Source organism: Rhamphochromis longiceps, linkage group LG7 (assembly GCF_057381845.1).
Source record: "Rhamphochromis longiceps isolate RC_006_pf linkage group LG7, R_longiceps_female_GT1.1, whole genome shotgun sequence".
In the NCBI taxonomy this organism is placed as follows: Eukaryota; Metazoa; Chordata; class Actinopteri; order Cichliformes; family Cichlidae; genus Rhamphochromis; species Rhamphochromis longiceps.
Genome location: NC_140563.1, coordinates 21,497,802 through 21,524,276, shown reverse-complemented (window position 1 = coordinate 21,524,276; position 26,475 = coordinate 21,497,802). Strand labels below are relative to the sequence as shown.

The following is a 26,475-nucleotide window of genomic DNA, read 5'->3' as shown; positions in this document are numbered from 1 at the left end:
GAATTCTTTACTTGAGCATTTTAGCAATTGCCATATTAGTCCTGATTTATCTGTCTTTTTGCACACTAATGGGGACCATAATGGACTAAAGGAACAACATGTTTTATTCAGTAAGACTCTAATTTGGTAATGGAGCCCATTGGAAAAGCTGTTTAAGAGGTCATAGGTCACAGGAGTAGTAGGTTTGTTTCCCAGTAAACTTCTATGAACTCCTTCTGAAATCACAAGAGTCACCCCTAGTGGCTATTATAAAGGATGCAGGTTTAAAGCTCTTCTGCACTGGTTTCAGTTTTCAGACAGAGGATATTTCCATCTTTAATGTACAGTTAAGTGTGGGCTCCTATAAGGTTCATGTATGAATAAATGACAACATGGTAAAATACAAATGTAATGATATAATGTTATAACTTACTTTTCACTAATGCAGAAAAAGTAAATTAAAAATCTCTTTGCCAGTCACAGTTGCTTCATTGTTTGTTTAAAATGTTGGACATTTGTGACGATGACAACTGGAAACACAGACATAGACTTATAGGACAGTCTCTTATTGTAGGGGGGCTTCATCATACATACAGAAGAAGGGGAAAGCAAACATCGGCAAATAGGAATCCGTGCCTCCAGTATTAAACCTGAAACACGCTGCATACAGTACAACGTGTGGACCTGGATTCTTTTCTCTCAGCCTCGACTGGAACGCACGCATGTATTTTTCTTCAGGCACTTGATGCAGCAACAATAATGATGCAGCTATTTTCAGCATAGATGAGTTTCAGGGAAGTAATAATGGCGGGTAATGAACCTGTTGTTGTGGCAATGGCTGCATGCGGCGTACTGGAAGGAGGACAGCGATGTTGTCATTATGTTTGACATGACAAAACGAAGCACTGTAAGAGCAGAGCAGCATTGAATTGAATTTACTATTAACCCTGTTTGTAGATCAGATCAAGATTTTCTTAGATGAAGACAGGAGTTTCTATTTTAGTCTCGAAGAAAGAACAAACTGCTATTAATTCTTGTGGACTGAAAACTGAGAATAAAATTAGTGGCATTTACATTTAAAAAGAGATCAAGTCTGACAACAAACATCCATGAATACATCAGCAAGATGGCCCCAACCAACCGCACGCTCAGTGAATACCTCAGGCAGCAGAAACCCAAGAAAGAGGAGGAAGAGGAGGAACCATGATGGAAGGACAGGCCCCTGCACAGTATGCACCACCAGCAGATAGAGGAACTGCCTGACATCCAGAAGTCCTATTAGTGGCTAACAAAGCTGGACTGAAAGACAGTGCAGAGGCACTCATCATGGCAGCACAGAAACAAAATGGGAGACGCCTCCTAGGGTAGTCGAGAATGACTGAGCGAAGATCCTGTGGGACTTCCAGATACAGACGAACAAAATGGTGATGGCTAACCAACCAGACATAGTAGTGGTAGACAAACAGAAGAAGACAGCCATAATGATAGACGTAGCAATACCGAATGACAGCAACATCAGCAAGAAGAGAAGCTGGAGAAATACCAAGGGCTCAGAGAAGAACTCGAGAAGATGTGGAGAGTGAAGGTAACGGTGGTCCCAGTGGTAACCGGAGCACTAGATGTGGTGACACCCAAATAGGCGAGTGGTTCCAGCAGATCCCAGGAACAACATCTGAGATCTCTGTCTACAAGAGTGCAGTCCCAGGAACAGCTAAGATACTGCACAGGACCCTCAAGCTCAGGTCCTCTACCGGAAACCTGAGGGATAGACCACCTGCAGGGGCTAGAGTGGATTTTTTTGTATATGTATATATAGATTATATATCCTGGAGGGGTCGTGTAAAACTGTTTTATCAGAGTATCTGCATCTTACCAGGACACATTTAGAGACCACCAAGTCCCAAACAAGAGGGTTAGAGGGACTGTGGTGCCACAGGTTGCTGGTTTATGAATTGGACAGCTATGGCTGACGTCTTGTCTGGACTGCACTTTGTTATGAAGCGCCTTGAGGCGACTTTTGTTGTGATTTGGCGGGGGCGATCGTGGCTCAAGAGTTGGGAGTTCGCCTTGTAATTGGAAGGTTGCCGGTTCGAGCCCCGGCTCGGACAGTCTCGGTCGTTGTGTCCTTGGGCAAGACACTTCACCCGTTGCCTACTGGTGGTGGTCAGAGGGCCCGGTGGCGCCAGTGTCCGGCAGCCTCGCCTCTGTCAGTGCACCCCAGGGCGGCTGTGGCTACAATGTAGCTTGCCATCACCAGTGTGTGAATGTGTGTGTGAATGGGTGGATGACTGGATATGTAAAGCGCTTTGGGGTCCTTAGGGACTAGTAAAGCGCTATATAAATACAGGCCATTTACCATTTATATAAATAAAATTGAATTATCACTAACTTTTTTTTTAAATTCCTGCTTTCGTCCTTTGGTAAGGTTTAGGGACTAAACACTGCTTAGCAGTTTGTAGGGACATGATAAGGCTGTGCTGCGTCAGAGGACCTTTTCCAGGGTAAATAACAATAACATGCATCCACCACATGAGTGCTGGTTTGTAAATGGCACAAATACGTGACTTCCAGCAAGTCGACAGAGGTGTGCATGGGACCGCTGTATCTTTCACATTAACTTTTTACTTTTGCTCTTTGGTTAGGTTTAGACAACAAAACTAATTGGTACATGATCTCATGCTGTCCCTTTCAGACACTGAGGGGTCTATGAAAGGACCACTCGTGACTCAGCTGATCATTAACACAAATATGTAATCAGCCAATCACATGAGAGCAACTGAGTGCATTTAGGTGTGTTGGCATGGTCAAGACGACCTGCTGAAGTTCAAACTGAGCATCAGAATGGGAAGAAAGAAGATTTAGGTGACTTGAAATATGGCATGGCTGTTGGTGATATATGGACAGGTCTGAGTTTTGCAAAACCTCCAATCGACTGGTGTTTTCTCACATAAGCACCTCTAGAAAAGGATCTGGAACAGGGAAATATCCAGTGAGCAATGTGTCAGTTGCATCGGAGAAAATGCTTCGTTGATGTCAGAGGTATAAGGAGAATAGCAAGACACCTTTGAGTCTTTCTCAACAATCACTTGTTAACAGCAAAGTATTTTTACAGTCAGAATATTTTTATCCACTAGCAACAATTTATATGGGCTCACCAAAAATGCCCAGCAGACGATTGGAGAAATGTTGAGAGTGGATGTCTGCTGAATTTTTCTTGGTTCCTTGTTGAACCTGTGCCATGGAAGAATTTAACGTTTTAAAGGCAATCACAAGGTGTTACTAATGAAGTGGCGGGTCGGTATACATACATGCATGAAAATGGGACACAGTCACATCCTGACCAAAATTTTGTATATGATTGGCTGAGAGAGAGACTTGCATTTATGCGGGCAGCATTTGCCTGGGAAGCATATTACAGCCTTTTGGCCTTTCATGATCCAGCACTCTCTCCGCACCCTGACAATTTCCACTCACTCCCTCATGTTATTTAGTTTATATCATTAGCATGAGTGAGACACACAGACATCTGTTTTCATCAACTTTCACTTTTAGGAAATTTTGGGGTTGTTCTACTTCCTCATGTAAGCAGATTTCTCACAGCAACACATTTCTGACTGGAAAAGGCAAAAGTTCACAAGCTAATACATAATTAATGCAACACAATAGAATGCATAATGAATACATTGTTTGTTAAAGCCTGCGAGGGGATTACACAAGAACTATCTGAAGCAATAAGGAAAATCTTTGATCTGGGTTTGTGGTTCACGATGTGTTTTAAGCTCATTCGGTTTAACCTAATATCTCACAGGATCTGTAGAAGTGCACAAAAATCTGTAAAACCTGTGACCTGATATATTTTCTGCCTTTGGATCCAGCTTGTCAATTACTATGAAAGCAAACTTTCACACTATGGCTACTCCTAAAGCAGCTGTTGACAAGCTGCTGGTCTATAAATACTCTTTAAAAGAATGAATTTAGTCTTCCTGATCCCCAGAGAGAGCAGACGTATCAGTCTTGTTCTCCTGTATTAATGGGACAGAGCGTCCGGGCGGTGGGTGGAGGGGGGGAGGGACCTGCACTGCCTCTCATTAAAGACAGTTGCTAAAAAGGAGCTGAAGACATCCAGCATCCAGCACACTGAGACGCACGGATGAAAAAAGCGGCAGGAGTGTGTGTGTGTATGTGTGTGTGAGTGAGCGTCTGTCTGTGTGAATAAAGAAACAGAAACAATTGGGTGTTAACAGTGTGAGCGGGAGGCTGAGCCCAGAGCAGAGGACACGGGAGCGCAGCGAAAGAGGAGGGTGAGAAAGAGTCAAAGAGAGACAGAGGAGAGATCATCAGAGCGTGGAACAGGTTCTTTCTGGAGCCCTCTCACTCAGCCTCAGCAGACATGCCTAACTTTGCTGGCACCTGGAAGATGAAGAAGAGCGAGAATTTTGATGAACTTCTCAAAGCTCTAGGTAAGCCCTCTCTATCCTTCCCTCAGTCTCCTCCACAGCCAGAGCCACATCTCTGTGCAAGGCTGACTATCCATCATGCCCATATAGGAAATGGGCTTTTCTTGTTCTTTGGGAATGGCATTCCTGACTTCCGACAACATCATATTGTTCGGAGAAGCTCCCTGGGAACAGGAGGCAGAGAACGGAGAGATGCTGCCGCAGGGAAAACCCTTGGCTTTAAGGGAGATAAGAAACAGTGGATGCTAAATTCCACCCTAAACAGACGTTGTATTGTTACATGGGGAGGAAAACGGGGGGTGCACAACATTATTCATGTTAAGCATTTAAGTAGGGCATGCATTAATGCCAGGGGAGGTCTCTGGAGCCCAGTGTTTTCTCTCGCCTCTGTTCTTTTTTCTTTGTTTTTTCACTCTTCTTAATCTTAACTGATGGTTGTGATGGTTTAGGTTCAGACCAGTTTAACTGGGTCATTCAATTGTGTTGCAGTGTTTAGTCACGCTGGCAGCGCCGAGGCAGGCAGAGCACGGCAAAGGGCCGCCTGTCTTTAGAATAATGCAGAACCCTTCAGGGAGAAGTTCCACTGTGAGAGGTTCCAGGAACTCTCCCGAACTGCTGACACCAAAGACTGGATTAAGATTCAAAATGTTAATGGACACTTCAGGTTTTAGCATAAAAAAAATCATCCAGGTCTAATCTATGTCATTTAATATCAATATGGATGCTGGTCGTATCTACTGTATCTGGTCTCCTGACATGTTTGAAAAATGTCTTCTGGTTTGAACCTATAGCCTTAGTTGGAGATCACCGAGGCAAAGACTGAAACAATGCTGGTTTCAGTTTTTATGGATAAATAAATTAACATCACACTTCTTTCATTTCCAGCCTCTATTTATATGGAGTCATTAAGGAGTTTGGAAAGTTCACTAAAGCACCTCTCCAGCAACCCCTCCCCATTTTGCGTTTGACATTCACCAGGCAGCAGCTGATCTGGCCTTAACTCTAATGGGGAAATCAGTCACTCTGCTAGTTTAGCACCTCATCCATTCAGGAACACATTAACATCTGCCACATCAGATCACCCGGTAGCTCTTACATAAGGACCCCATCAATGAGAATGAGAGAGGGCAGTGATGGGCAACTGACGTAGATGCCAGTGCTGCAGCCTCCACTTTCCATCAACATCTTTATAATTATTTATTGGCTCAGAGGTTTCCCCTGAAGAAAGAGGGGACAATATGCAGAATGAAAAGACCTGATGTGTGCAAACCTGCATCCAAAGCATGTTGTAAATACTCAATAGAAACTTTAGTCAAGTTGTTAGCACCGTTAGAACCGTTTATAGACCTTGAGACATGCATGCAAATTAAATTCAAAGGAAATGCAGCCTTTTTAGACATGAGGGCAGCCTGCTGGTCGCACTGATCCTCATGCATATTTAATGCTAAAAAAACCCCCAAACCACTCTGTGATCTCCTTAGACCATGGGTGGGGTCAAGTAAACTGTCAAATGTGTTTTGAATCCTGACTGTTAACACAGCGGTTTGGGGATAGAATGATCTGAGCTAATTAGGGATTGGGAAATGAAACACTTGATGTTGTTTGCAAGCTTATAAACTGTCTATGGATGGAACTGTAAGTCGGCTGTTGGTAGGAGAAGGGCACTGAGACATAAAAGAGCCAGGGTTTTGGCAGGACGCAAGGCCAGATGGTCTTGCGGACTCAAACCGGGCATGCCAAACACTTGTCACACGCCTGCATGGAGCCACGTGCAGGATCACCACTTTTGCACCCGTCAAACAAAAGGAGAAAGTAACGCTGACCTGACCTGACATCTTCAACAGTTTGTTTCCTTTCCTTGCAGACATGGCTGAATAATCCCTCACAGTGAGTTTAGTGCAGTTTAGTGAAATAGTTGTGGGCTCTGCCCGAGCCACAGAGCATTTATTGTGTTTTCACTCACAAATGCGTCGCTGTCATTCTTGGTTAATATTCAAACATGTTTGGATGCAAACACAAACCAATACAAGGAAACCTGCAGTCAGCTTGTCTCACTATATTTAAGGTCCTGAGCTGATAGAAACTGGCATGCAAGCCCAGAGAAGACTATCTGGGTGGGGCTGAGGGTATATCGATGGCTGGTTTCCTACATCTTGTTACTGTACAGAATAAACAGCATTTCCCACTTTTTCTCATAATGTGTCAAAATTTCAAAAAAAAAAATGAAACACTGTATCTTTACTAAAACAGACTAAAAAGACTTGCTTTTGGAAATCTCTATTTGACTTCTTTTCAAGTACAAGTCAAAACCCCAACATTTAAATGTCCTCCTTTGAGCAAGCACTTGGCGACAGTGGGAAGGAAAAACTCCAGCAGAACCAGGTTCAGGAAGGAGGGGGCATCTGCCATGACTGGTTGGGGGAGGGAGACAGGACAAAAGACACAATGATTAAGAGAGCTAGAGATGAATAATAACTAATAGTTAAATGCAGAGTGGTGTATAAACACAGAGTGAAAAGAGCTGAAGAAGAAACACTTGGTGCATCACGGGAAGCCCCCAGACCCCCAGAGGCCTATTGCAGCAAAACTAGGGGAGGATTCAGGTTCACCTGATCCATCTCTCACTATAAGCTTTATCAAAAAGGAAAGTTTTAAGTCTAATGTGAAAAGTAAAGAGAAAGTCTGTCTCCTGAATCCAAACTGGGAGCAGGTTCCACAGAAGAGCGGCTGAAAGCTAAAAGGCTCTTCCTCCCACTCTACTTTTGAATATCAGAGGAACCACAAGTAATCACACTGGCAGGCGTGTGGGGTGGCTCATTCCTTGGAAACGAAGACCATGCAAGACCATTTCTGACATCCATATTTCTGCCCTTGCTGGCTGCTGACCAGCTTATTTAGGAGCTGACTGATGGTCAGTCTCATGCGCCGAGTCAGACTCTGAATTGAAGATGCTGGTGTAGCTGATCTGGTTGAGCAGGTGACCCAAGTATTAAAGGCTGAGGTCCTTGCTTGTGGGATCTAGGCTCGAGTCTGATCCAAACCATTTCCTGCGTGTCCCTCACTCTCTCCCCTCTTTCCTGCCAACTGTCTGCCTTGCACTATCCAGTAAAGCCAAAAGGTCTCACAATCTGAAAACTCTTTCAAATCCTTCTCTCTTCTAAAATCTGAGCAGAGAGAATTTTTGCCATCTTGATCATGTGAGTGGAACCTTGTGAAGTCACTTAACTTGTTTTAATTTTTGCTTTTAATGGAAAACAAGCCAAAGCCAAAGAGCCCAACATTGAAATATTAATAAAACAAAAGAAATTTGGTTTTGGTGAACACCAAAAATGGGTCCCAGAGACAACAAGAGCAAACATAAGGGATAATATTGTGACTCCAAGCACATACCACTGAGTCTGGGTAGAAAAGCCACACCCAACCATTATTCAAACCTTCTGTTTGTGAAGGGCAACCAGTCAGAAGAAAGATTGCATAAGGGGAGAGGAAGTAAAAGGTTTTTTAGACAGTGGAGAGTTTGAACAACTTTAAAACATCATAAAGGATATTTTGAAACTATAAATTAGTGAAACCCAGCTACAATCGTGAGACTGACCTTTGTTTCTCCCTCTTGTTGACCTGGTTCGGGTCGTGTCCATCCAGGAGTGAACGCCATGCTGAGGAAGGTGGCCGTGGCAGCGGCCTCCAACCCTCATGTGGAGATCCGTCAGGACGGGGAGCAGTTCTACATCAAAACCTCCACCAGTGTGCGCACCACTGAAATCAACTTCCACATCGGTGAAGAGTTTGACGAGGAGACGGTGGATGGACGGAAATGCAAGGTAAATTTGGTGAGAAGTAAAAAAAAATCAAGTGGTAACCTTAAGTTAAACGTGGTCCAGAATAAAGGCTAAGACTAACTAAGTCTATTTTTTTTGGCTTAGTTTGGTTTAGTTTAAAGGTATGTTTTAGGCCGTTCTAGCACGCTCAATTTTGTCTCAGGTTCTTGAAAATGTTAAGTTTGCATATTATTTGGCAAATTAAAAACAGAAAATAATGGGACGGTCTGGAATAGGAGCACCACTGTCAAAAGGATTTTATTTTCATTTATTGTCAAAATAAATAAAAAATCAGCAGAACTGGCTCTTTGAAAACAGTCCAGTTACTTAAAAAGAAAAATCCACAAACCAATCACTTAATGCAGAACTTATTTTCTTTCTGCTTTCTAAAACCACCTATGTCGGTGGTTTTAGAGACACAAAGGTGTCATAAATATTTATACCCTGTCACTAGCACAGCCCCTTGAGGTCCGCATGTCCTTCTGTAAAGTGGTACAAGAGGCAGGTGTAGCTCTGTAGAGAGAAAGAGATTTCAAAACAAGATGTGTGGATTTTACTGAGCAATCGAGTCATAATTTCTGGATGGAAAAAAAAGACACGGCTGTTGAGATTTTTCAATTATATTTGTGGTGCTTATGAGAACCACATTGCTTTACTCCCCTTCGCTTTCCCTTTTCCCCACCCTCATTTAAATGTTAAACTCTATCTTTTTCTGTTTTTTTCAAACACAATAATTTTTGTGCTGTTTTTCTGCGAAGCAAATAAGATGCAAAGCAGATGGTTTATGTTACAGTCACCCATGTGTTAGGAGAAGCTTGATTAATGGTGTGACTGTGGGACCACAAACCCACTGTGGGGACTCGCCTCCCATGTGCTGCAACAGAAGTCCCCTGAAGGTGGACATAGAAACTTTAAAAAAAATCAGAATTAGTTTAAGTGTAAGGGTTAGGATGTCGTGGGTATTGCCTCTGAACTGCTGACAAAGTGCCTTAGAGTTCATTAAAGTTGGCTTAAGCATTTTATACAGATCATTGCAGCTGTTTGAAAAAAGAAAAAAATCATGCACTAATGTGAGGTTTAAATCAGCAGGCATCCTTCAACACATTAATTTCATGAAAAGATGTGACATATAAGCACAATGTTGTAATCTTTGGTACGTCTCAAATAGTTGTCTTTGGTCTTCTTTTCCAGCAGATATTACACGCAATCGGCTTCATGCTTTAAACTGTCTGCATTGTTTGTACTGCTGGTAATTCTTTCTGTCTTCAAGAGCTTCAAAGCTGTTTCAAAGGCCCGAATGAGAAATTAATACCTCCTCACAGTCTCATCTATTGGTATCATGCTCACGTCAGAGCAGAGAGATTAAGGGCACTGGTGAGAGTTTCTCTCTGAACCTCTGCAGTCCCCGAGGGAGGACTCTTTCATCCTCAAAAGCAGCTAAAGTTTTGACACAGACATATAAATGTATATATATATATATATATATGTGTGTGTGTGTGTGTGTGTGTGTGTGTGTGCCCCAGGGGGAGCAGAGTGGACTAAGGATGTAATAAAATTGTTCATTTAATAACAAATCCCAGTAAAGCAACAGTCACTCAATGTGTAATTCATAATTACAACAATCTGCATATCTGAGGGGAGGAAATGTAGACATCCTGAACTAACAGCTGTACTCTGTTGCTTGTGATGATAGTGAGCTCGTCTCTTAGAGACATCTCTCGATACGATCTGAACAACAAGGCATTTACATCATCCGTAAAGTGAATATGCAGGCTGCACAATTAAATAAAGAGGAAGCGGGGATCGATTAAGCCTGATAAGGCCCATGTGAAAACTGACCTTCTTAGAGCTGAGCGCCACCTGTGTCTGCATATCAACGAATAAAATGATCTCATATGATCAGTTGCACTCCTCTAAAGTTGACCTAATAGAAAATTAATCACTTTACTTTTGTCACTTACATCATCTGCATTCAGTCATTTCCTGATATTACAGAGATAATATTTATGTACTGTAAATGGAGACGTGGACGTTTTTCTACTTTATATTTGTTACTGTAATATCATTAGTTACTTTGTTTATGTAGTTTATACATGGTGTCATATTGTTTATTGCTATAAATGTCAAATCTGTGTGAAGGAAGGAAGAAAAATGAACTTTTGGTGAAGCATATCTGCCCTTTGGTTTCACCTGCACAAGTGCCAAGGTAGGTCTCCCCTGCAGAATTGGTTTTCCCTGTGTCGGGATCAAGCACTGGGCTGTTCAAATCACGGACAAACAGTGTCCCACAGTTGTTTATGTTTTTAAACCCATTTTGCACACAGAGGCATTTTTTGAAAAATGTATTGATAGCAATGTTGAATATTATAGCACATGAAAAAAACAAACAACCATGCGTAAAATAATCACACCATGAAGCCTCTGCCTTTCTAAATGGAGGGACTGTAACTGCGTGTGTATATGTAAGCTTGTAAAACCTGAAGATAGTCAGATTAACAGTATTTTGTCTCTATCTGTCATTCTGCAATTCATCTCATGTAAACAATAACGTGGTGCACAGCGTGATGGGAAAAAAGGCACATACCTTTGACGTTGCGTGACCAACTCTGTATTCCTTGTCCACATAATGCAAAAAAGGTGTTTTAAAAAAATCTCCGTTTTCGGTGATTCGAAACGCCGTTTGTGGACGAAACAGCTGCGTTTTCAAAAATACCAGTGTAGATGTGGACACAGTGTAAAATAGTTAGTAGGGGAGACCGGGGATAGTTGTAACGTGGGTCAGTTGTAACACTTCCAATTTCTCCAATCAGGGCTAAGTTTCAAATGATGTGACTCATCCTGTGCATGCCCAATTCAGTTCTGCTATCACATGTGAAAAATCAGCACATTTTGTCAAACACAGACAATTTAACATGAAAAAAAGTGATTTGTATGCCAAAAAGTAAGTTTTTCTACTTTATTTCAATTTGTAATAGCATTATCTGCTTTGCAGTTAAACTCATCAAACTTAAATTATGTTATTTGTATGTCTATGGGGATATATTCTGTGTAGGTCTTTAGTGCTAATGTTTTAGCCGTTGGCTGTAATGTTAGCTAGTTCATGGCTATAGGAGTCTGGGTCAGTTGTAACAGTAACAGTCTGGGTTAGTTGTAACAATAATGCAGATGTTACAACTTACCACACTATTACTTTAACTTATATTAAACAAGTTGGGGCAACGACATCAGCAGAGAGAGGTTCACTGGTCGCATTTCTATATGCGGTTAATGCCATTGGCAACACAATTCCTCCACTGTTTGTGTTCCCACACATACATTATGCAGACCACTGTGTCAGAGATGGACCAGTAGGAAGTACTGGTAGTGGAAATAAATCAGGATGGGGGCAAGAAACAGATTTCCTCATCTTTCTGAAGCACTTTGCAAACCACACCAAGGTAAGCCATGATAAAAAGTAATGGAATTGCGATGCTGGTGAACAACTACATTTTTTCAGCTTCATTGTTATGTTCAAAATTGGTGCAAGAGTTGTAGGTTATAATGCCCACTGAGCCAATGAGGCCAAACTCAAGGAAGACCAACCAAAATGAATGAAATATTCAGTTGCAGAAAATTCCATAATTTGTCTTTTTTGGGGGGTTGGAATATGTTCAAAAGCTAGATTTCTGCATTCTGTCACACACACACACACAGCTACATAAATGGCTCTAAGTGCATTCATGTGTTGAATAAACAAAGATTACATGTTAATGTTTTGTTAGTACCCTTATTTCATTGTGTTACATTTCACCCCAGGATATGTTACAACTAACCCAGACTATGGGGTTAATTGTAACATTTCACTCTTCGTGTTTGAGACCATACCATGCAATGGGTAATTGTGCTGCAGAGAAAATAGCTGCACTATTTAATAGCAGAGACATGTAAATACTTTGCATTACATTTTGAATCCACTACCTTAAACGAGCTCCAATTTACAGACAGAAATGTCAAAAATGTTACAGCTATCCCCGGTCTCCCCTAGTTTATTTTATTACTACCTGTAATTTATTGCAGATTACTTGTATTTGTTTAAGTGTTAACTAAATGTTTGAGGTGTGAAATAAACCGCAATGGAGCAAAATATGGGTGTGTGTAGTCGGAGGATGTGTTTGTGCGTGTGCGTGCGCGCGCGCGAGAAGGGGGCGGGGCGAGAACATTTTTCTTGTAAAACAAAGGGGGCCTAGCAAAAAAAGTTTGGGAGCCACTGATTTAAACATCTGTCTTTCTGGGCCTATAATTGATATAAAAATTATTGTATGTAAGAGGGAAAAACATATTAATTTGGGTTGTGGTACTTAGAGGAGACATACAACTGAGCATAAAAGTTAACATGACTAAATTGAGGATTTTATTTCCACACGTGCAGATTTGCAACGAGCATTTTAAAAGCAAGATAGTCACTTTTACATTTGCCTGTGTTCAACAAGAACTTGGAGCTGCACAGCATAAATCCTGCAGCTGGGAGGGATTCTGTAGCAGTAAGCTGTCACCCTGCTATAAGTGCCAGGAGAAAAGTAGCTTGGAATAAGTGAGAGCTGTGCTGCAGTATATTCACCTATGTGAATATAGAAAGTGCAGTGCAGAGAGTTACATAACAGATGTGCGAATGAGAATCTTGTCGACCTTCTCAAACCTATATGAATTTGGAGATCAGTCATATTTTTAAAATACTTTGATAAGATATTGTCAAATATTTGTCAAATATTTGAACTTTTAGCTCCTCCATTTAAGACAACTTTCCTCTGATTGGCTGCCCCTTCTTAGAAGATTTAAACAACAGGTGGGTGGGGCATCTGCACCTGACATCCCTATATTGGGAATACTGCCACTAGTTAACATCATACAGAGATTAGTCTTACCCACTGGCTCACTGGGTTTACTTGTACAGTACACACATGAACCTACATGAACTCCATATATAAAACTCTGTTAATGGTAATATTAGCAACCATCATTAAAACATAAAGAGGTTCCCTTTTAATGTTAATCTACTTCATTGCAAGTCTCATAAATGATCAAAAAACACGCTATACCTTTATCATCTATTCGTGAGGGACTGAAGTCGTTTAGAGACCTTTTTTCTTTTTATTAGAATTGGCCGTCGACATTCAGTAGCAAGTTTTCAAGCTGCTTTTCTTTATCCTGTATTACGTAATTTCCCCGCCAGCTTGCTCTTCCAAAAAGCTAGACAGTTGTCTGGTTCCATTTTCAAATCTGTAATGGAAAAGTTAACATCCCGAAATATTCCTGGGCAACAGGACGAGTGAAATTCCTGCTTGTGGAGAAGAAATTCTGCACACGGAAAGGAAACTGTGTAATTGCATGCATGTGCTAGTCAATATAATTCAGCCCAAAGCCTGAGAAATTGGAGATACAGTGTGTATTTATCCCAAACCACAGCATCCCTGTGGGTATTTGGACTGAACTCATTAACAGTTTGAGCCTTGTATCTCTCTCTCTGTAGCACTGCAGATAATACCTGAATGCTTTAGCTGCACTCACCGGATAACATGTGACACACAGACTTGTTGTCTTTACCTTTTGTTTTATGGTTTGATCTACATGTTGCAGCCAGGGGGAGCAGACATGACCCATTTTATATGACAGCGTTGGCTCCCTCTGTCTGAGCCCTGGGGCTGGGCTACACAGCTCTCAGCATCTCTGCTAGGAAGGCGACAAGTCAAGTTACCGTCACACATTTCTCACCTCTGGTTGCTTGAGCTAGCGCATCAGCGTCACTGCATTTAGGGGCGAAAGGCTTTATGAAAGACAAAAGGTACAGGCAGAGGTGTGCCTGACCCTGGATTTAAATGTAAAATTGTCTTTAAATTAAAGTGGCTGTCGGGCCACTTTAAATAGGGGTTTATATTTATTGTGTTTGGCTTAATCAAATTTGTGTTATAGCATGCACAGTAGGGGAAATAATTATTCAATCCACTTCTGAATTTCTTTGTTCACTCACGAAGAAATGAACTGTACATATTTTTTATGGCAGCTTCATTTTACTGGAGACAGAATAACAACAAAAAAAAGACGGAGGATAAGAACCTCCTTCCCTCAGCCCGAACACTGAAAATGGGTCATGGATGGGTCTTCCAGCAAGACAAAGACCCAAAACAGCCATTCCAACAAAGGAGCGGCTAAAGAAGAACACATTAAGGTCATGGAGTGGCCTAGCTAGTCTCCAGACTTCAGTCCTTCAAGTTGTTGAGCAGCAGCCAAGAAACCTAAAGGAGTCCACCCTGAGATGTCTGCAAACTGACCAACTTCAAGAAATGTCTTACCACCAACAAGGGCTTGTCCAAAAATTAGATAATGTTCACGTCTTTGCAAGACTTACAAATTCAGCACGGGACCAAATATTTTAAATTATAATATAAATAATAATAACAAAAAAAGTCTTCTAGCTAGTTTTGATGTGCAGCAAATTCTTCTCGTTCTGCATTCTGACTGATCCCATGTTTCTCTCCTGAGACCACAGAGTGCCTGAAACAAGTGAAAAAAGAGGAGATGGTTGCAAACCAGCAGGACATTTTCACAGAAAAGAAAATGACAACAACCTCAGTGTTGGACTGAGTTCAGCCACTAATTAGGGGTTATGCAAACAGTGCTGAACAAATCCCGGACACTCACGGGAGGCTGAAACTGAAAACACTGTATAGCATTGATGGTTCAACATTACAAGGAGAATTATTTTTTAGCAGTTGCCAATTTACAGATAAAGCAACACTATTATTTATTTGAAGCCGGTCTTTCCAATATGCACCCAATCTTAAGCTTATTTAACCACTTACTGTGTATTAAACTACTAAATAGACCATTATTACCACTGAGCTCCCTGCAGTTTGTTGCTGGCAAGGCTTTAATGCCCCCTTTGTCTTAAAACAGCTGTTTAGCTTAAGGCTTTAAATCAAAACAGTAAAGCTGTAAGGAGATGAAAGGTGATGAAATGCCCCACATAATCACGATTTTATTTTAAACACAATTAAAAATACTGCTGCATATTTCAAGGTAAAAATGAAGCAATGGTGGTCAGCAGCAAGCCTGCTGTTCCCTTGTGTGGCAATTATTACACAATCCTAGAGCAAAACCTGCAGAAGGCAGGACCCGCTGACCCTGGCACATGTGCCACAGGGGCGAGAGGGAGTGCGCGGGTGTTGGCGAGGTCTCAGGTGGATGAGGTTGGCAGAGAAGCCCTTAGTGGGTTTTAGCCTTCAGGCTTGGCTGCACCAGTGGTTAAAAGGATTACAAACTGATCTGCACCTTGTGAAGAGCAGAGGGCTTATTAACACCGCCACAAGGTTAAAAAGCTCCGGTTAATCTGTGCAAGTGTGGTAACTGATAAGGTGCTTCCTGTCAATGCCAGAGGTGACAGCGAAAGTTAAAGGAGATACGCTTTAGTGGAGAGAGGTGGTTATTATCAGGTAATTTACTACCTGCAATTGTGGTTTTTGCATTTGTAAATGTAAAAAATCATCTGAGCACAACATAGCAAAGAGCACTTTCTTCATTTATGCTGATGGGCAGCACTGATGATGGTGGTGTCTTTTTTGCTAACGAACCACTGTAACACCGGCTAATGATAAAAATTTCTTTCTAAGGGTGGACCGTTTACCTTTTGCTTAGTCAAGTTTCACATGACCTCGATGTACATCTTAGAAAAATACTGCTGTGTCAAACGCTTTAATAAATACCCAGTGATTTTCATAATTCCACCTAATGTTGTGTGTAGCACTTCAACCTAAAGAGCGATGCTTTCAATGACAAAAAATATAGGAAATGATGCAATTATGATATGTTAATCTGATGCAGTGGTATTGTTTGTACACCATCGTAATAATGCTGGTACAAGATCAGCAGTGCAACTGACCAATCGCGTTCAATTAGCACTAGCCTTAAAGCTAGCTAACGCTCGGATGTCAGATCTATGGAAGCCCGTTTCCGCCACTAAAAAAAAAAAAAGCTAGTATCCATAACTCGAAATTTCGAGTTATTTTCTCGAAATTTCGAGAAATATAACTCGAAATTTCGAGTTACTTTTCTCAAAATTTCGAGTTAGCTCTGCCAATCAAAAATATACGTGAATGAGGTCGCTTTCTTGTTACCCGGAAGCATATGGCGCAGGACCGCGCACTCAAAAACGGATCCCAACAAATTAAAGTATGTTTGCTGATAGTAACACCATGTGATTCAGCTAATAACACAGGGATTTCATCATTTGTGAAGCCAGGCTGAAAACACTCAGCAATCTGTGCATTCACGACTGGATGTAATACCGGTAGCTTAGCTGTAGCATTTGTAGCTGAGGGCTTCAGCTTCCGGGTAACATGGAAATGACGTCATTCACGTAGATTACTGATTGGCAGCGCTAACTCGAAATTTCGAGTTGCTTTTCTCAAAATTTTGAGTTAATATGTCGAAATTTCGAGATAATAACTCGAAATTTCGAGAAAATAACTCGAAATTTTGAGTTATGGATCCTTTTTTTTTTTTTTTAGTGGCGGAAACGGGCTTCCATACAGATCGGATATGCTGCTTGGTAAAGTGTTTATTACATTGTATAAATTAATAAAGAAAAGAGTGGAAATGTTTACCATTTTTACCACAAGGGAGTTTTGTATAATCAATCACATTTTTTTCTTTTTCCCCACATGCAAAGCTATGACATCACAACAACATGATTGGTCAATTGGGATGTTGATCCTTGCTCAACATTATTATGATAATGGCGGAAGAACACTAACTCTGGGGTCTGAGACCCACCACAGTTACACAGGTTTACACTGAGATATTCATTGATGGATAATAATCTAAAGATTCTGAAATTTAACAGCCAACATTAGCTTTTTTTCTTCTCTATTTTCTCATATGCTCATATGATATTATTATGGGATACTGAAAAATATGCCCGCAAAAGCCATTTTGAAACAATGGAAAAATTGCAAAGACGCATATTAGATGAACGAAATGACAATTTGTGACCATAAGTTCCCGTGGGAATCTATCACTAAAGAGGTTGCGATTTTCTTTTCAAATATCTGTCATCTTTTTGTAGGAGTCCGTTTTAAACGGTTCTTAGAAAAAACTGTGCATCTGCCCTCTCTTTACCAGTCTGACACGTCATTTGTCTTCTGGCAGCTGCAAGGAAAGGCAAAGGATAAACACTGCCGTTAGAGAGATAATGTGATCAAACTGTGGGAGGAAGCTGAGCGAGAGTGTTATTTTGGGCTCTGAAAGAAAGCTTGAAAAATCCAACATAAAACTTTAAATCTTAACAGGAAATGAGATGTTTTCCCTCCACATCCCATCATATTATTTGCATCTGGTAAAACATGAGAGACTAAAAGAAAAGCAAAGACAGGGGATTTTCTGATAAGTAAAACACTACAGACAACACTGGAAAAGGTGAAACACATGCTGCAGACATTGGTCTTGGCCTCAAATGTGTGTACATAAGCACTTAGGATGCATGAGAATTTATCTGTGACTAGGAAAGCAAAAGAAAGATCAAATGAAGAAAAAAGAAAAAAGGCAAAGAGTGGAAAAAAGAGCTAAAGAAAGAAAGTAGTAGATGATCTGGCAGGAATATCATCAGCTGACCTTTTTATTTTTTATGTCAGCTGCACAGCTGTTACTGCATGTGACGTTTGGTAAAATCTGTCCACAAATATATAAATATGAGCACCATATAAAGTCTTTGTGGTATAGTTCCTGCTACAGGAAATCTCTCTAAGACTTGCTACTGATACACACAGAGTTACAAAGTGAAAAACCATATCAGCCTTGCTGTCGTGGCTGATAAACAGAGGGAACGCTGGAAGAAAGCCCTGCTGTTCTTCAGCTTGGCAAAGACTGTGGACGGCAGCCCGCGGGGATCTGTGATGGCTTTGGCTACCTTTGATATGGTGATTAACATTTGCCTCTGAGAAACCGAGGTGGCTGCTGAATTCAAATCAGAGGAATGGTGCTTTTTTCGAATTACAAAATAGCACAAACTATCAAACAAATGATCAGAAATCAAAACACAAATACTCCACCATGTGAGAGTTCATATTGTAGAGATTTTTTTAGGGTTTTTTAAGCTTAAATGCAGTCTTGGATAATGCTTTGACAGCTTTGATCAGTTCCAGGCTTTGGAGTGAGATCACTTAGCTAATTAGGATGCAATGCTGAAATGAAAAATGCAGCTGGTTGTATGGAGATGAAGCAAACTTCAACTGTGGGAAATCAGAGTCAGAGAAGAATAAGGCAGTGTTTTTATTCTTGAGTGACAACCTAGCCACCAGTTACACTCTGATATTTTGTTAAATTCAATAAAATAATGGATTAACAAAATAAAACATTTGGTGTTATAATAGAGCTGGTGGTACACTGAGTTTCCAGTCTTTGTGCTAAACTGCATACCTCCCTGCTTCACTCTGTTAAACCGGTAGATGCCAGTGACACTGATTAAACTAGAAAAAAAAAGTTCTCTAATTCTGAATTCTTCTCTCATTTTTAAATATATGAAATCTGAGTAAAATTACAACAAAGAGTAAATTAACATGTATGATGTAAAATGACTCCTCAATGAATTCGTATCCAGAAAGAGAAGCACATTTCCTAAAATATCATACAGTTTATTTAACAGAACAGCTGTGGAAACAGTGGACAGCTGAAATGAACTACAAGGGCAGTTTATGAGTCCCACACCGTCTAAATTATATACGCTGACCTTTTTGGGGTTTTTTTCTCTCAAGTAGGCTGTGTTGGATTTTTTAGCAAATGTGAAGCCAATGGAGGTCTGCCAGGACTGGCTGTAATGTGTTACATGCATCAAGTGTTTGTAAGCAGCTTTGCTTCTTGTTCTAATTCATGTGTGGCCGAATAAAGTTGTTCAGTCAGGTTATTGGCGAATACGTCCACTGAACCAGTACATGGCTAGACTGAAGATACATTAATGCTGGCAAATGAGTTTAAAATTGGTAAATGTGTAAATGTTCTACAAATCGTTGCTATATTGATATTTTAAATATACAGTAAAACATCAAGCTTGGGAACTATATATCAACCAAATGTGAAACCTTTATGCATTCACAGAGTTCTGCTGTGTACACAGTACCCTTACATTACTGTAACTCATCAACCATTTTGGTCATTTTTGGTAATTCTGTAATTTTGGTCATTTTACAGCCAAAATTTGAAACTAAGTCCATGTGGCCTGTGAGCTGTCTGGGTAATAAAAGGTTAAATCCTACATTTCTTTCTAATGGCGATTTCTCAGAAGTTTCTCAGAAGTCTTTCTCGTGTTCTCTGATTTATGAGCTCGGTAAAGATTTTCCTTGTGTATTTATGATCTCAGTTACTACTTTTAGTTATTGTTCAGCATAGCTTAATGTTCATGTTTGAAATTATTGCTCCCATTTAGAATGAAACTCATGTTAAAGCTGGACATGTTTTAGGGTGTGCTACCTTGTGATTGGCAAGTCAGCAGTGTCTGAACACACAGCATTCTTCGGTTTCTCATAATGCGTAGTTTAAAAAAACAAAACAAGATGGCGGCGGTCAAAATGCTGAATGCATCTTTGACATGCAGTCTGTGAGCAAAACTCACTTCTGGCTAAATCAACTTAGTGCTGATGCTGACATGCATTAAGGATAAAATTCAAAAAGCCCATTTGGGAAATGATCACATTGCACACCCTGAAACAGTGTAAAAGTGCAACATGAATATATATCTTCTAGAAAATCGTGCTGACCCTGGTGCCTTTTTGTCCCTGTCTTCCCAGAGCCTCGCCACCTGGGAGTCAGAGAACAAAATTCACTGTCAGCAGACTCTGGTGGATGGTGACGGCCCCAAGACCTTCTGGACCCGAGAGCTGAATGGAGATGAGCTCACACTGGTGAGCGCACACTAATAAGTCATCTTCTCACTGAAAGCCTCTTAATAGATGACCACTGTTGCTTAGAAAAAAACCCCAAAGCAACTTTACCAACACAAAAGCAGAAAAGTTGAGGCTAAATGAAGAGAAAGACAAAGAATGAATGTTCGCCTAAAAATGTTATTTTACACGGATCGAGAGCAGGATCTGTAAGGTTTCTTCTGTAAGGCATCACGGCTTGGACCCAGAAGACATCAGATGCATTAAGATGTGCCTTTTGAGCAACTAGTGTACTCTGTTTGAGAAATGGTTAATAAAACTCAGGCAGTGAGTGTATGAAGTCACCCTGGAGATTCATCCATAAAGGAAATGAGAGAGGCTGTTTACCAAGGAGGCAAGCTTTCATCCACCCCGCAGAGAGATGTGAAAAGAGAACAAGAGGGGCTGCTACGCTGACATTGCAGTAATACCCCCTGTATTTATCCAGATTAATATGGGCAGGAGTCAATGGGTCTGAAGCCCCTCAAATGACGTGCAGGGGAGCAGAGCAACGCATCAGAAGACCAGTTCTCAGGGCCTCAACAGCTTTCTATTCTCAATGTTCAGCGCTCCCACACTCATTCCTGTTGTTCTTATGAGATGAATATCCAAAAGGCCAAAGCCTGAAACAATATGGAAGGTTTAGATGCTGAAAATAAGTCATCACAGAATGTTTATATAGCTCTATATTACAGGCCAGAATCAAGCAAGAAACAGCTTAAATCAAATCCTCAGTGTCTAAATAGTATTTTGCTCGAAGCTCCTCGTTCAAACTGACAAGCTGAGGAGGCTGAACATATGAATTCTTCTCGAGGCGATAAAAGCAAAATGTGTTACAGAGCTTGCCCCTCTGGTAGCCATGCTGCTGTGGAGGAGCTGAAGCATTCACACACTTACGGAGAGTGATCCTGCTGAACTGTGACAGAAGCTCACTCTCTGTGCTTCTCAGCTCTCCTCACTGTTATTATCCATGTACGTCGCTACACAGTCAGAGAAGCTTGAAGCCACATTTGTCCATGCTACTGTAGAGTTTAAAGAATAATATGTAGAGTTTAAAGAATAATATGCAATGTAATTTAAACTGTCCATCCATGATAATACTAAGGAGTAGTGTGCCATTGCCTTGCCATTAACCTCTGGGTTGCAAAGGGGCTTGCAGAGAAGCAGCACATGTGCACAAGCTGAAGCTGATTAAACAGCATGGGGGATGTGACAGGATAGGACTCACGCAAGGCTGTCAGCTGAGACATCATCTGATCTGCCAGGCTGATGTCTAACCTTGACTCAGTGGTCTACGCTCTGGTCTATAGATTACTAAAATGACTTTGGAGTGGCAAACATAATCGCTGCCTGGATTACATTTGGAGCCATCTGCGGATAGGTTTAGGCAACTAATGCACTATACTCTGATAGGTCTCTGATAGGCTCCTTTGGTTTGCATTTCATCTCACTGGACAGATTATAAGAGTTCTTAAGCAGGATTACCAAATGTTAAACTTTAAAAAACATTTTTTTAAAAACCCTCCAGACTTTTTATCTCCATAATTTGTTATAAAATTGCAAAGACCAAATGCAAGACAGAAGGCAGATGAAATGTAAGGGAAATAAATGCATAAACACTACTGGGAACACTGGGAAAATAAGACTATTAGAAACACGAAACAAGAAATTCAACAAACAGAAACAGAAACACACCACACACTAAACAAGCAGGTTTACATGGTTTATGTTTTTTTAAACTCATTGAAGCGGAAAGCCAACACTCTTGATTGCTTTATTTCTAAATCACTGAACGAACAGAGGCATCATTTACTAATTGTTCAGCACGTCATGAAGCACCATTACGAGAACGAGAGAGCCACGAGTCATCTTCACACCCAGATGCCTTTCTGTCAGACAAGGAGCTGCAAAACCCGAAAGAAATATTGTGTGAATCTAATTTGAAGCTATCTGCTTTAAAAAAAAAAAAGCGACTAACAATAGCAGAGCTTCAGCTCCTGACTCAAAGGAAGACTCAAGATCACACAGCAATGGTCTGAATGTGGCACATAACTAGGGCACATTTCCATATGATTTGCATGATCCGTTTAATTGGTTTAAGTCTGGAAATACTTGAGGGATAAAGTTGTTGTGTGGACGTCTTTTTGCAGCTGCATCATCTTGAAATGAAATCAGAGAACAGAAGGCTGGGCTCGAGCTGTGCATAAATCAGTCATTCAGAAGTTTCCTTTGGTTTCATCATCGGCAGTGTGAGGTAGACCCAGACTGATGAGCATAAATGTGACACTGATGTAGTGGCACATACTTCACTATTAAAAGGAGAAAAGTTTTCTTCTTCAGCCCACATAATCTTATTCTCTTGACATTATCCTGAAGAAAAAAGCAGATTGTTGTTTGGTTCAGAATTCAAAGCAAGAATACTTTCTAAGGAGAAAGTAAGTCGATTTGAAAGTATCTTTCAATCACTCTGATTGACAACTAAATGGCCAAAAATAAAATGGGAAACCTATTAATATGAGTCTAAAACCATTATAACACATGTGTCACAGCCCAGAACCTTTCTAGATGTTATTCGATGGAGGCGTGTGTGGAAACATAAATGTCAGGCACAGACATCAGATATTTTTATCCTGCCAGCTCTCTAGTATGAAATCTATACAACGCAATTCAGATCCCAGTGGGTGGGAGTCATGTGCACTGTTACCTGCACCTTTAACTTTAACTTTCAGGCCCCTCTTCAGTGGAACCATTTCCAGTTTGGATTTGGGAGACAGTCACTATCTCTACTTTTAAGATTAGGCTCAAAACCTTCCTTTTTGATCAAGCATATAGGTTTTTTGGGGGGCCTTTTTCAGCTTTATTTGATAGGCTCAGTGAAGAAAGGACAGGAAAGCAGGGGCAGACTCAAACCACTCTCAGCCGTATGACATGTGGTTGTCGCTGCTGGGGGCTTCCCGTGATGCACTCTGCGTTTATACAGCACTTTGCATTTATTATTAGTTATTATTAACCTCTGTCTCTCCTCCACGGTGTGTCTTTTGTCCCGTCTCCCTCCCCTCACTTCCAACCCGTCGCACGGCAGATGGCTGCCTCTCTCTGAGCCTTTGTTCTGCTGTAGGTTTCCTTCCTGTTAAAAGGTCTGTGAAGGTCCTCAGTCATCCAGGTGATCGTAGTCTAATGAGCTTGGAAAGAAAAGCATCTGGACTTCTTTAAGTTTCTTGAAATCAAGAAGTAAAGAAATCAATCAAATCAAGAAACCTAAAGAAGTCCAGACGCTTTTCTTTTCAAGCTCCTTGGACTTCCTGTTAAAAGGAAGTTTTTCCTTCCCACTGTCACCAAGTGTTTGCTCAAAGAGGTTCTCTGACTGTTGGTGTTTTCTCTGTATTATTGTAGGGTTGGTCTTTATCTTACAATATAAAACGCCTTGTTATGATTGATGCTATATAAATATAATAAAATTGAACTGAACTGAACACCCATTTAAAGTTTAACAGTGAACAACTGCTAGTATAATTTTTGACCAAAGAATTCAGCAGCTATCATCAGATTCTGGATGTGAGCGAGGGGGAAACTGAGAAACTAGAATCTTTTTGTCACCTTTGGCACAGATTTTTGGTTCTGTAGACAATTTCTTTGAGGACACCACCCCTGATTCCCCCTCAGATACCTCACTGTTGTTTAAATGGTTTAAGAGAACATTTTTAAATTCCTGTCTTAGGCCCACCTGTGCCACTCTATTTAAAGAAAAAAAAATTCTGGAAATTCTCCTGTATATACAGCAGAAATTTATTTTAAAAAAAGCATATAAACTTTAAATTTATAAAGAAAACAGTGGAGAACAAATGAAATTCAATTTCATAGCAAACAAAGGACATATTCAGAAACAGACATAAGCCATTTCCAAATGAGTCCATTGCACTTCAACAGTAATAAGACTACAGGAAACACATCAGTACTCTCATGTGAAATACAAAACCTGTTCATGATCAGTCCTGGGAGATCGGTTGAGAACACATATTTTCTGGTATTTTGTGGTCCTGCATGTCAACACAAACTATGCTGCGGTGTCTGTGTCTTTGTGCAAAGGGGGAAAAAAATGTTTGCATTAGCTCAAGGCTCGGCTTTTGTCATCTCAGTGTGTTTAGAACAGAGGATAAAGTCACATTCTTTCAGAAAGATTTAGTGTGCACTTATTTGCACACTCAAAAACTGAAAAAGTCCAAATGCCTTAGGACTTTTAGGCAGGCTTGTTGAAGTTTCAAAATGTGACCATTATAAGCGATAATCACTATCACATGGATGAAATTATCTTTTTGTCCCCTCCAGATTTTTGGTGCGGATGACGTAGTGTGCACAAGGATTTATGTCCGGGAGTGAAGCGCTACGACCTTCATCAGACCGAGGCAGACGCCCATTTGGGCCACAGCTCATTTAAACCCAACAACACATCATGCTAACATGCTAACGCATTTGCGACGTATCCTGTATTATCTCTCAGCATCAGCCTGCTTAGTATCCCATAGCGATGTCTCTGTAATCTGGATATTAATAGTGAATATTGTGTCAGCAGTACAGTAGCTGGGTATCTCCATATCCATACGTACAATCCCGGTGTCGGTTGTTTAAGTAGGAGTTAGTCATCAGTTGCATCGATTAAATGTTCATGTTCAATGAGAACACACAATAAAAAATGGAAACAAATAGTCTCTGCGCTCATTTCTCGATTACATGAATTTAAAGTGAAAGTGCCCTGGCCATCAAAACATCATTTCAAAGGAATAGTTTGGTGAAAGCACCACAATGAGAGAAACAGCGTTCACATGTATGAGTTGCTTCAGTGACAATGGTAGCAATAGCACCTTTCTACTCTACCTGCGCACTCAAAACGCTTTATCCAACATGCATCATTCACCCACTCCCTCACATTCATACAAGCACTTTTTTACTATCGAACATTCACACTCTGATGGATGCAGGATCAAACCACAACCCTTCTGGCTAGTAGATGTTCTGCTCTACGTCCTGAGCTACAGCCACCCTATGAGCATGCAGTGCAGTCACTCACGAGACAAAACAACTACTGGCATCATCCTACTTTGAATAAAGTCCTGATCAACTAGCCTTACCAGTTTACATGACTGGAAAGAGAGCTGCAACTTCACTGGAAACACAAAACCGCATGTATAGAATCAGTAAAATCTGCAAAAAAAATAAAATAATTTGCCCTCTTCCTGGTTTCTTATCTTCTTTTTTTTGCATATTTGTAATACATATTTCAGATCATCAAACAAATTTTAATAATAGACAAAGATGACCCGAGTAATTGCAAAGTGCAGTTTTTGAATGATGATTTCATTTCTTGGAGGAAAAAGCTCTTTCCAGACCTTCCTGGCCCTGTGTGAAAAAGTAATTGTCACCTTGTTAAATCGAGAATTTACTGAGATTAACCATGTTTTTCGGAAGGCCGAGTCATTTTCATTACATCTCTCAAAAACATCTTGATGATCCCACAAGACTTTTAGGAAAATTTTCTAACGTCTGATCTGACAAAAGCTGAATTTTTTTGAAAGGTTTGCAACCGGTTACTTCGGGCATAAAACTAACACAGCATTTCATAAACAGATTACACAAACAGTCAAACATGGTGGCGTTAGTGTGATGGTCTAGGACATGGATGGCATGCTGTAACTGATGGAACCATGAATCCTGCTCTCTACCAGAAAACTCAGGAGGAGAACTTTTGACCTGAAGTCCTTGAGTTACACAGCAGGACAATAATCTGAAAAACACCAGCAAGTCCACCTCTGAATGGGTTAAAAAGTTTCTCATTCAGTTTTCTTACCCTTTTCTTTACTTCTCTTCCTTATAACGCAATGTTTTTTTGTAGGTCGGCAGTTCACAGCCTCACTTTATAGTGCAAGGACCCTACATAATTAGAGAGAGAACCCCAGTGATCCCTAAGGAAGCACTTGGCAAAAGTGGTGAGGAAGAAATCCCTTTTAGCAGGAAGAAACCTCCAACATGAAGGTGTAGGAATAAATTAATATATAAATAAATAAAAATAAATATATTGTGAGTGAAAAAAGGCCAGTGGAGAAGGAGCGCTCAGTGCATCGTGGAAAGTCTCGTCTTCCAACCTATAGAGGTCTGTGCAACTATAATTTCCCCCTTATAAAATGTAATATGAGCTTAAAATCCCATTGGGCAAACTCATCTGAGTGCTGACTAATGATGTACTGTTACTGACAGCTCCAGAGTAGCTACCAGATGGAGCACAAT

General features: G+C 40.6%; 1 protein-coding gene across 1 annotated transcript; it reads left to right on the top strand.

Annotated features, from left to right (window-relative positions):
• Positions 1-4,116: 4,116 nt before the first annotated feature.
• crabp1a (cellular retinoic acid binding protein 1a) lies at positions 4,117-24,882 on the top strand. Its single transcript, XM_085411115.1, has 4 exons — positions 4,117-4,439; positions 8,079-8,257; positions 20,065-20,178; positions 24,523-24,882. The coding sequence occupies exons 1-4, from the start codon at positions 4,370-4,372 to the stop codon at positions 24,571-24,573; spliced, it is 414 nt and encodes a 137-aa protein (XP_085267241.1). The 5' UTR covers positions 4,117-4,369; the 3' UTR covers positions 24,574-24,882.
• The last annotated feature ends 1,593 nt before the right edge of the window (positions 24,883-26,475 follow it).